Source organism: Capsicum annuum, chromosome 5 (genome assembly GCF_002878395.1).
Source record: "Capsicum annuum cultivar UCD-10X-F1 chromosome 5, UCD10Xv1.1, whole genome shotgun sequence".
NCBI classification, from domain to species: domain Eukaryota; kingdom Viridiplantae; phylum Streptophyta; class Magnoliopsida; order Solanales; family Solanaceae; genus Capsicum; species Capsicum annuum.
The window spans coordinates 28,084,154-28,096,475 of record NC_061115.1 but is presented as its reverse complement, the minus strand read 5'-3'; the positions used below and the strand labels follow the sequence as shown (position 1 = coordinate 28,096,475).

Genomic DNA, 12,322 nt, shown 5'->3' with positions numbered 1-12,322 from the left:
AATTCCAACTTTCGACTCAAACACCCTATGTGGGCAGCGGTCCGTTTGGTACAAAAGATAAGGAATAATTAATTATAAAATTAATTTTGAAATGACTTTATCTCACATTTGATTGAGATAAAATATATGTAATAACTCATCAGTTAATTAAGTATCTCGAACTTGTAGTATTATTTTATTTCAAATCTTGAGGATGGAATAACTAATATCTCGATAACTTGTTTTCCAACCAAACAACCCCTTGATATATCTTATTTGATTGAAATTGTCCTTAATGTATGACAAAATGTGCTCATTTTGGCCCTTAACGTGCTACTTAACAAATATGTCAAGAAAAGGTGTTAAGTTTAATTATGGATCCCAACAAAATCCACCATTGCTGTTTCTTTAATTGCTCCAAAGAAAAAACTTCATAAAATCCAACATCATTTTCTCTGCTTCCAGAAAGAAAAACAATTGGCTATTTTTTAAAATATTATTTTATCTTAGCACGCCTAAATTACTAGTATTACAACTTTCTTCAGAAATTTTTTGCATTGATCATTAAAAATAGCATGTATCAGCTCTTGATGATGAGAATTCCAGAGACGAAAAAACTAAACAAGAGATGCAACATGAGAAGGATTCTGCAAAACAAAAAAAAAAATGTACTTTCAGAAAAAATTATATGTAGCAGTTATCACGTTGTCAAAATTTTGTGGCTATAACAAATAAATCAACTTATGTAATTATTATCCTATCTAGTAAATATACAGATTCTGGTGTGCTTCCGAACTTGCCGAACAAACTCCTATTTTTTGTCAAAACTACCAAGGGTATCTCGAAAACTTTATAAAGTCATTTTATTCGATTCAAATTCTAAAAGGTTACGTCGAACCATTACTACTATGTGCAAATTAAAGTGCTTTGATTATTTGACTTCCTTAATAAGAGGGGAAGCAAAATGAAACAAACATGCAGTAGGAAAGTTAATAAGCAGACTGAGGTTGTCAAAGTAATAAATAATGTAAGTTAAACAGGTAAATAGGAAATATGCATACCCACTGGCTACTTGCGTGGTAGAATTCTATTCTATATAAGGTCGTTGAAGCAGATGCTTTTAAGAGCCAGCTTTGTGGTGAACAACTATTCAAAAGAAATTGCTACTAAATCCAGAGGCTGAGCAGGATTTCAATTGAGGAGGTTTAATATTAAAAAAAAACTTAGTGGAAGGGGGTTCAACACCTACTATAACCATATAAAAATAATTTTAATCATATATAAATAGTATATTTTTCCATCGAAGGGGGTTCGACCAAACCCCTAAACATGGATGGCTCCGCCTTTGACTAAACCTGGCTGGCTCCGCCTCTGACTAAACCTGGCATTCTCACTGAGTGGCCATGGGCAACACTTGGCAACTTAAAGGTACTCTTCCTAAGTACTATCATTAATTTATATGGTAAATATATTGCAGGGGTGAAGCTATGGGTTCAACAGAATCAAATAACTTTGATCCAAACTTTATATATGTATAAAATATCAGAATCATAAACTTCAGATTTTGAATCCAATATGACACTGGTAAAAGTGACTAGTTAGCTTCGTGCAATGCTATAACGCTATCGACAGAGACTGTATATGGGGCTGGCATTGTCAATCTGTTATACATGATCATGATGCACTAGTTTTTTTTTTGTATTTTCAAACAGTGTTTCGTGATGAATCATGAGATTATTACTGATTGAATTCTGCTGACTTTTTAAAACTGATTTGTTGGGATGATGAAGTACTTGGTATTGACACCATTTGCGTGTCACAACATATACACATTCTTCATGAGTAAAGATGAAAGTCATCAGAGGGACATGTTCTACATACTTGTACTCCCATTTACTCTCTCCAGAACGGTTCACTACCAGCTATGGATATCTCTGTGGGATCAAATATAATAAAAATAAAATAAATAACAAGAAAATTATTGTTGCAACATGCCTAATGTGGTGACATAGATTGGTGTTGTAACATGAATTTGTAATTTGGTGTTGTGACATGGTGTTTGTTTGTTTTAAGCTTGAATATTCATCTATAAATAGATGAAGTTGTCATCATTTCCAAACACAACAAAATTGAGGGAGCAATAGAGAGAAAAAGAGAGTAATCCACAGATATTCTATAGTTTGTGAGATAATAATGTGGGAGTAATATTGTAGTGAGTTGTGAGAAATAAAAAGAGTGTTGTTTCGTTTATAGAGAGTAGTAGTCTTTTGACACTGCCAAGTTGTAATCAGTATTATTGTATTACTCCATTGGGTATTTTATTTACCCCATTATAATATTTGGTGTCATTGTTACTCTTCCGTTATTGCTACTTGTGTGGATATTATCCTGGGTGGGAATATTTATTTTTCCAACAATGTGGTATCAGAGCCATGACAAATAATAGTCCACTTTCTTTTCAGTACCCCTGCCTTACAAAAGAAAATTATGAAAAATGGTGCCTACGAATGAAAGCCATTCTTGGATCTCAAGTTGCTTGGGACATTGCAGACAAAGGATATACGAAACCCACCATTGAGGAGACTCTGTCTCAAAATGAAAAAGATGTCTTGATTAAGACAAGGAAGAAAGATCAACAGGCCCTCACTCTCATCCACCAATGTCTGGATGATGGCATGTTTGAGAAGGTGACTGATGCAACCACCTCGAAGAAAGTTTGGGAGATTTTACAAAATTCTTTCCAAGGAGTTGATAAGGTGAAGAAGGTAAAACTTCAAACTCTAAGGGCTGATTTTGAAGTTTTAAAAATAAAAGAATCCAAATCTATTTTGGATTTCTGGTCAAGAGTGATGGCTGTTGTGAATCAACTAAGAAGGTACCGGGAGGAAGTAGATGATGTACGTATGGTAGAAAAGATCCTTCGCTCTTAACACCCAAATTTAATTATGTGGCGTGTGCTATTGAGGAGTCTAAAGATTTAGACTCTATGACAGTAGAGCAATGGGAAGGTTCTTTACAAGCCCACGAAGAAAAAATAAAAAGAAGAAAAGAATAGCCATTGGAGCAACTTCTTAAAACTCAGGCATCCTTCAAAGATTTTGGAGGTGAAAAAAGTTACAGAGGAAATAGACAATGGAGAGGCCGTGGCTGCCATGAAGGTCGTGGAAGAGAAAGGAGTTATATCAATAAATTCAACAATGAAGATAAAAACCACCAAATATTCAGAGGTCGTGGTCGTGGACAACGAAGAGGGAGAGAACGTGGAGCTTATCAAGGTACCAATGAAATAAGGTATGACAAATCTAAAATTGAGTGCTACAACTATCATAAATTTGGATATTACTCTTGGAAATGTTGTAGTAATGTTGAAGAAAAAGCTAACCTTGTTGACAACAACAAAGACGAAGACGAGTCAACATTGTTAATGACACTCACAAAAGATGATACAGATGATTACAATTCATGGAATCTTGATAATGAAGCAAGCACTCATATGTGTGGATACGAAGCCAAGTTTGTGGAGATCAAGAAGACGACGAGAGGTAATGTATCTTTTGGAGATACCTCAAAGATTCAATTTGAAGAAATAGGTATGATTTTGATTCCTGTAAAAATGGTGATCACAAATTGATCAATGAGGTTTACTATGTGCCAAAACTAAAAAATAATACTTTAAGTTTGGGCCAACTTCTTAAAAAAGGATATGACATTCATATGAAAAATATGCATCTTTGGCTTAGAGATTCAAGTAATAATTTAATTTCCAAAGTGCATATGGCAAAAAATAAATTATTTTCGTTGAATCTTAAGACCATTAATGCAAAGTGTTTGAAGGCTAATGTGCAAGATGAGTCTTGGTGTTGGCACATGCAATTTGGATATTTGAACTTTGAGACTCTCAAATCATTGGGAGACAAGAACACGCTTGATGGAATTCCATCAATCAATCATCCCAATCAGTTCTGTGAAGCTTGTCTTCTTGGAAAACATGCAAGGAGGAGTTTTCCGAAGGAAGCCACGTCAAGAGCAACTAATCCACTTCAGCTTGTTCACACTGATGTGTGTGGTTCAATAGATCCATCTTTTTTCGGTAAAATTAAATACTTCTTACTCTTTATTAATGATTTCAGTAGAAAGACTTGGGTATATTTCTTGAAGCAAAAATTAGCAGCTTTTATTGTTTTTAAAAATTTCAAAGAACTTGTAGCAAAAGAAAGTGGCTATAAAATAAAATCCTTAAGGTCCGATAGAAAAGGCAAATTCACTTCAAAAGAATTTAATGACTTTTGTCAGTCTCATGGAATTCGTCGCCCTCTAACGGTACCTTACTCGCCCCAACAACATGGAGTTGCAGAAAGAGAGAATAGAACAATTCTTAATATGGCAAGATGTATGTTGAAAGCTAAAAATATGCTAAAAGAATTTTGGGCCGAGGCTGTTTCATGTGCAGTTTATTTAAGCAACAGGTCTCCCACAAGAAGTATGAAAGATCAAACACCTCAAGAAGCATGGAGCGGAAGAAAGCTAAGTGTCAAGCACTTGAGAATTTTTGGGAGCATAGCTTATGCTAATGTTCCCATATCAAGGGAGAGATAAACTTGATTATCGAAGCGTTAAGTATGTGTTTATTGGCTACGACACTAGTTTAAAAGGCTACAAGTTATACAATCCAAGCAACAACAAAGTGGTGGTCAGTTGTGATATTGAATTTGATGAAGAAACGTCATGGAATTGAGAAGTCCAGAAGGCTCCAAAAGAAAGAACATATGATTTTCTTTCATACTTTGGAGATGAAGAAGTGCAGGATACCATGACACCTGCATAGAATACAACCCTACCAGCAAATGTTGCCTCTTCTTCTTCTCAAGATCAGGGTTCAAGTGAATGGCCATAGAGGATGAGGAGCATCCGAGAACTCTATGATGACACAGAAGAAGTTACTAATTTTGATTTTTTATGTTATCTCTATGATGACAGTGAACCAATGAATTTTGATGATGCTGTTACAGATAAAAAGTGGAGACAATCCACGGAGGAAAAAATTTAGTCGATAAAAAAGAAAAAGCACTGGAGAGTTAGCAACTCTTCCTAAAGATCATCAAGCAATTGGATTCAACTGGGTATACAAGGCAAAGAAGAATTCTCATGAAAAGGTAGAGAGATACAAGGCAAGACTCGTAGCTAAAGGCTACAAGCAAAGACATGGCATTGACTATGAAGAAGTTTATGCACCTGTTGCCCGTATGGAGATGATACATCTGCTGATCTCTTTGGCAGCACAAATAAAGTGGAAAATCCATCAACTAGAATCAAGTCGGCATTTTTGAATGGATATCTTGAAGAGGAAGTCTATGTTGAACAACCATTGATATTTATGTCAAGAATCACGAAGATAAAGTATTGAAATTAAAAAAAGCTTTATATGGGTTGAAGTAAGCTCCACGAGCGTGGAATAGTCGCATTGACAAGTATTTTCAAGGAAATGGGTTTACTCGATGTCTCCATAAATATGCTCTTTACATTAAAGTTCATACTAATGAAGATATTTTGATTTTTTGTCTTTATGTTAATGATCTTATTCTGACGGGTAATAAATCATGTTTTTTTGAAACTTTTAAGAAAACTATGTCCCTTGAATTTGAGATGACAGACATAGGTCTTATGTCATATTACGTGGGTCTAGAAGTTAATCAAATGGAGGAAGGCATCTTCATATCTCAAGAAAGCTATACAAAGGGGATTTTGAAGAAATACAACATGTTTGATTGCAATCCTGTGAACACCCCAATGGAAAGTGGAACAAAATTATCAAAGTTTGATAATGGTGAAAAAGTGGACTCCACTCTTTTCAAAAGTCTCGTGAGAAGTCTGAGGTACTTGACCTGTACGAGACCAGATATACTTTTTGCAGTTAGAGTAGTAAGTCAAATCATGGAAGCTCCTACCTCTACTTAATTGCAAGTTGCTAGAAGAATTCTTCGTTACCTAAAAGGTACGATAGACCTTGGACTATTTTATTCTTCTTCTAATGATTTTAACCTTGTGGGATTTTGTGATAGCGATTATGTGGGAGATGTGGATGATAGGAAAAACACATCAAGTTTTGTGTTTTTCTTGGGTGATTGTGTTGTTTCTTGGAGCTCAAAGAAACAAACAATTGTTACTCTCTCAACGTACGAAGCTGAATATATGGCAGCAACGTCATGTACGTGCCATGCCATTTAGTTGAGAAGATTATTGAAGGAGCTTAACTTACCACAGACTGTAGCCACAATGATTTGTGTTGATAATAAGTCAGCACAGGCTCTTTCCAAGAATCCAGTATATCATGATCGAAGTAAGCACATAGATACAAGGTATCACTTCATCAGAGAATGTATTGCCAAGAAAGAGGTAGATCTCAAGTATGTTAAATCCCATGATCAAGTTACAGATATTTTCACAAAGCCTCTCAAGTTTGAAGACTTTCAGAGATTAAGATCAAGTCTTAGAATGAAGAAAAAAAATCAAAATTAAGGGAGAAATTTATGAGATCAAATATAATTAAAATAAATTAAATAACAAAAAAATTATTGTTGCAATATGCCTAATGTGGTGACATGGATTGGTGTTGTAACATGAATTTATAATTTGGTGTTGTGACATGGTGTTTTTTTGTTTTAAGCTTGAATATTCATCTATAAATAGATGAAGTTGCCATCATTCCAAAACACACCAAAATTGAGAGAGCAGTAGAGAGAAAAAGAGAGTAATCCACAAATATTCTATAGTCTATGAGATAATAGTGTGAGAGTAATATTATAGTAAGTTGTGGGAAATTAAAAGAGTGTTGTTTCGTTTATAAAGAGTAGTAGTCTTTTGACACTGCCAAGTTGTAATCAGTATTATTATATTACCCTATTGGGTATTTTATTTATCTCGTTATAATATTTGGTGTTGTTGTTACTCTCCTGTTATTTCTACTTGTGTGAATATTATCCTGGGTGGGAATATTTGTTTTCCCAACAATCTCTATCCCGCTACAGGACTGCAACGGGTAATAACTGAATTCTTGATAAGAGCATCGAATTTGATCAAGTTGATAGAGAAAACAACTGTTATGTACCTTCACTTCATTCTTCGCCCACTCCATATCAGTAACTGATAAAATACGTAGTTGCACGTAGTGTCTACACCAAACTCATTTTGGTAAATAGGTACTATATTACAGCTTAAAATTCACTAATCGTGGAAAACAGATATTTACACCGTCACTAAGATTGAATTATATTTTTGTAGGGATGATCAGATTACACTTCTTGGGTTGCTATATTATGTAGGATACCTGATGCTTGAACAAGCTCATCACATGCCTATGTGGAGGACTGATGGAATTATAATAATTGCCTTGATTCATATTGGTCCTGTCGAGTTTCTTTATTACTGGCTTCACAGAGCTCTGCATCATCATTTTCTCTACTCTGGTTATCATTCTCATCACCACTCCTCTATTATTACTGAGCCAATCACTGGTAATTTTCTTTCAAATTGTTTTACATCACTTTGATCAAGTTATTAAGAGTTAGAATGAAATTAATCCCGGAGAAGATTCATAGCAATTTCAGGATATTTTATAAATATTCTTGGAACATATTTTTGCTTAGTTACAAACATAAACCAGAAAATGAATAAAAAGACCACCTACTTTCTAGGAAAATATTTTCCAGCATATCAGACACACCCTTAAACTCTAATATATACAATTGTCATATCATACTGTAAGTCACATTCCATAACATGTAGAGAATAGCAGAAGAAAAAGGTGTAGTTGGAGAGACTGTCTACTGTCTCAAGATCATTAACTAAGATCAGAAGATTCAACTAAAGAAGAGGAAGCTATGAAAGTAGAAGGAAAATATTGAATAAAAGAGCTTAGGTATAGAAGAAAACTACTTTATATGCTTTGTATTGGATTTGCTTTTGGCTCTTTTTTAGTTTGGTTACAATGTACAAGACCATGCCTATTTATACTTATCCATGAATGGTTCTAGATACTTCTACAAGAACAATCTAGGGAACTTCTATATTCTAGCCATTTAAGAATAATCTAGATATTTTTCAAAGATAATTATCCTAAATACTATGCTAGAGTATTCTAGAAACTCTACTAAAAAACAATCATATTAACTCACTAGACTATTCTAGAAATTTCATTAGAAAATTATGATATTCATTCTTCCGAAAAATTCACTTTTAGATATTTTTCACATAATAACACTTCAATTCTTGTCATCATTAAAACATTCAGAGAGCTAACATAACTAATGGGGTATAGTGCAATATTACCAGTCAATTACCAACTTCCATGGTTTACACAGTAATTTTATTTTATTTTGGCAGCCGTAATTCATCCATTTGGCGAGCTACTAGCATATTATGTGCTCTTTTCCATACCCGTGTTCACAACATTATTCATTGGGACTGCTTCCATAGCTTCAATTGGTATTTATGCCATGTATGTTAATTTTATGAACCTCATGGGCCATTGCAACTTTGAGGTAATTCCTAAGTGGATGTTCTCTATATTCCCCCCTCTCAAGTACTTGATGTATACACCCTCGTGAGTCTTCTTTCCCTGTATTTTAATAAGTTTTAAGTTTTTTCTCTGACGTTGTAGCACACTAATTTATACAACAATGTCTCTAATTAGGTAGTTATAAGTAAATTAACTGTAACATGGTTGGTAACTATATAACCTCTATTATACGTCGTAAGAAAAATTTTACACTGCTATATAGGAATTCTTCATTGTTTACCCAACCTTTATGTAAGCCAGCAACTAAGAAGTTGTTTTGTGTTGCTTCTGAAAGATGTCAAGCTTAATTCAGTTATTTAGACATAGATTCAAGAACACGTCATGCTCATGCATATCTAAAAGGCAGTACAGTGATTGAAGTTATGAGAGAAATGGAACATTGTACTTATGTATAGTCGCCTTTAGAGACAAGATAGTTTTATCTTATTTGGCTTCTTCTTCCAACTTTCTTAGTTACTTAGGGAAATAAATAGAAATAATGTAAATTATTGTCAAATATGCTTCTCTTATAGTCTACTGATTGGGCAGGTCCGTAATAACATGAAGTTCTGTGTTCATTCTTTTGACACTAATATAAATATTTTGATGGCACAAGTACCACTCACTACATCACACCCAATTCAGAACAAACTATTCACTTTTCATGCCAATGTATGACTATATCTATGATACAATGGATAAGACATCAGACACATTGTATGAAAAGTCACTTAAGAAAGAAGCTGAAGTACCTGATGTGGTCCACCTTACGCATCTAACAACCCTAGAATCCATCTACCATCTTCGACTAGGATTTGCATCGCTGGCCTCGAAGCTTTCACACCTCAAAGTGGTATTTTTGTTTAATATGGCCCATCACATTATGGTCAATAATGCTTACAGGGATTTCTGGTCCCACATTTATTGTTGAGAGAAATTTGTTCAAGAATGTCAAATTACAAACTTAGGCTATTCCAAAGTATCGCATACAAGTAATTAAGTTTGATTACTAAAAATTGTTGTTACTTTTTGCGTCTGTTGTTAAAGTGATTATTAATTTGTCCTGATTCTTGATTTTGTTGCAGTACTTTATGCAATAGCAAAGAGAGAGTATTAACAATTTGATCGAGAAAGCGTTAAATGAAGCAGATCAGAAAGGCATTAAAGTGTTGAGCCTTGGACTCTTAAATCAGGCTAGTCAAAATATATGTCCAAAAGCCTAATAATACCCATCCTTTATTTATCTATGACAAAAATGCATGACCGATTCTTAACCAGTAATATCCTGCAAACTTATCGCAGAATGTTTGTACGCAATCACAACATTATGGACGAAAAGATTTTAAAAAAATTCACACATTACCCTATATCAACGTTGAAGGTTAACTCATACTTATGGTTTATTTCAAATGTATGTTTTCAGGAAGAGCAACTGAATAGGAATGGTGAAATTTTCATAAAGAGGTACCCTCAGTGAAGGTGGTAGATGTAAGTAGCCTAGCTGTTGCTGTGGTCCTCAACTTTATTCCTAAAGGAACTTCACAAGTTTTCCTTCGAGAAGTTGCTAACATTGCCCTTGCCTTGTGTAAAGGGGGAATTCAAGTATATTTGACTATTAATCTCCAAATATTTTTAGCTTTTCGTTTTCTCGGTCATTGTAATTTTCTATGTACAGGTTGTCATGCTAGATGAAGAAGATAAAAAGAGACTTAAAGCAAGGCTTACCCCCGAGGCTGCAACTAATTTGGTCTTCTCAAAATCTTACAATGTTTCAAAGGTATAAACCAAAAATATATTGAAATATACTGATCTAAATCTTGACAATTTATAACATCTCCTAGCACCATCCACTCAATCCTTTCCTAACCTAAAGTTTTATCATTATGTTGAGATCTGAACAAATCTGAATTTTAGAAAGTCCAAATATGGAAAAGAATATTTCCCTGTCTATAGTTTAAAAAGAGGCTCTTGATTGAAATATTATATTGCAGACATGGCTAGTAGGGGATGGATTGAGTGAAGATGAACAATTGAATGCACCAAAAAGAACATTATTTATACCTTTTTCACAATTTCCTCCAAGAAAAGCTCACAAGGACTGCTTCTATTTCAACACACCAGCCATGATTTCTCTGAAGCATCTTGAAAATTTAGACTCTTGTGAGGTTCGATAAGATCATTAGTTGTTCTTAATTTCTCTATACTAATTTGACAGTTCATAAAAAATAAAGAAAATTCATGAGTGATCTTTCCTTTTAGAACTGGCTACCAAGAAGAGTGATGAGTACCTAGAGAATAGCTGGAATTTTACATGCATTGGAAGGTTAGAATGAGCATGAATGTGGTGACATGATGCTTGATACTAAGAAAGTGTGGAAAGCTAGTCTGGAACATGGTTTTTGCCCATTAACCAAGATTTCTGCTGCTTAATCAAAGGGCTAAAATCATATACTATATAGACTGCTCTTTCTATTTTGAATCTTTGATCTACGTTGATTTATATTACTGAATCTTGGATCTACGACGATTTAAAAGTTTGTAAAATATTTCCTACAACACTTTGTGCAACAAAAACAATGTTGCTCAAGGTTGTGCCCTTTTAGAAGTTCTTTCAACAAAATTTACCCCTTTGTAGGGTATATAAAAGGTGTGCATAATGCTAACCTACTATCAAATGTAATAGGTAGAAAAGGCCATTAATATAAAGGTTTGAGGTTTCTTATTTAGAATTTGCATAAGACCACCTAATAGAGCATGTACCACTTGTTAAGATATCTCATGATTGATTTAGTATCTCATAGTGATTTAGTTCCCATTTAGGAGAAGATCACAATTCTTTATTAGTTGATTCTTTCCTTATTTAGTTTGTGTTCTCTTGTATATATACACATATATATCAATGAAATCAAACAACTTCATCTTCATTCTCTACATTTATATGGTATCAAAGCCAAAATACTCTTAATAGAGTCCAAGATCTATTTTTTTCTTCTTCTCTTTGCAGCGATGGCCACTTCTTCCCACGTCGTTAATGCCGACGCAACCCCTGTCCTCAAACACTTGATTCAATTCAATCCATCATCCTAGCTGCCCATTAAACTGACCAGCAACACTAATTTTACCATTTGGAAAACCCAGATTGCCATGTTGCTCCATGGCCGTGACCTCTATGGTTATCTTGACGACACCATGCTGTCCCCTGCTGAAACAATTACAACTAACAGCCTTGAGACAGCCAACCCTGCGTACAAGGATTGGTTTGGTCAGGATAAATTGATCCAAAATGCTCTCATGGCCTCGTAAGATGCCACAATCGCACCCACGGTAGCTTCTGCTATTAACTCCAAAGCTGCAGGGGATCAACTTCACACTTCCTTTGCAAACAAATCGCAAACCCACGTCTTCAGCCTTCGTCACCATCTCAATTGAGTCAGTAAGGAAAATAAATCCATTGTCGAATATATGTGAGAGATTCACTCTCTCTCTGGTGAACTAGCCATAGCAGGTTCACCCGTTAATAATAAAAAACTAGTGGTGAAAATACTGAGTGGACTCAGGTCAGAATTCTGGGAAATCTCTGCAGACATACGGGAAAGGGACTCTCCTATTAGCTATGAAGAACTTTTTAACAAGCTTCTTGATCATAAACTTTTCCTCAAACACGAGGACCTCAAGAAGACTTCTACCCAGATCACAACAGGTGTTGCTCAACAAGTGCCAAATCCTCCACCAGCTCCATCATCCCCACGCAACAATAGACACCCATCCAACAACAATAACTGGCGTCCC

The 12,322-nt window shown here is 34.7% G+C and overlaps 1 protein-coding gene and 1 long non-coding RNA gene across 2 annotated transcripts; both read left to right on the top strand.

The window, feature by feature from the left end:
* The first annotated feature begins 2,486 nt into the window (after positions 1–2,486).
* Positions 2,487–3,610, top strand: LOC124898459. The gene is made up of 2 exons (XM_047412104.1): positions 2,487–2,876; positions 3,062–3,610. Exons 1-2 carry the CDS (start codon positions 2,487–2,489, stop codon positions 3,608–3,610), a joined length of 939 nt encoding a protein of 312 aa, XP_047268060.1.
* A 5,544-nt stretch (positions 3,611–9,154) lies between these two features.
* LOC107871721 lies at positions 9,155–11,110 on the top strand. Its single transcript, XR_007055480.1, has 3 exons — positions 9,155–10,310; positions 10,525–10,698; positions 10,793–11,110. It is a non-coding gene; the product is annotated as an uncharacterized LOC107871721 (long non-coding RNA).
* Positions 11,111–12,322: the final 1,212 nt, after the last annotated feature.

Coding starts and splice junctions, on each gene's coding strand:
- LOC124898459 (XM_047412104.1), top strand. CDS start 2,487: ATGAAAGCCATTCTTGGATCTCAAGTTGCTTGGGACATTGCAGACAAA. Junction 2,877..3,061: donor ACCGGGAGGAAGTAGATGAT/GTACGTATGGTA, acceptor CTTAAAACTCAG/GCATCCTTCAAAGATTTTGG.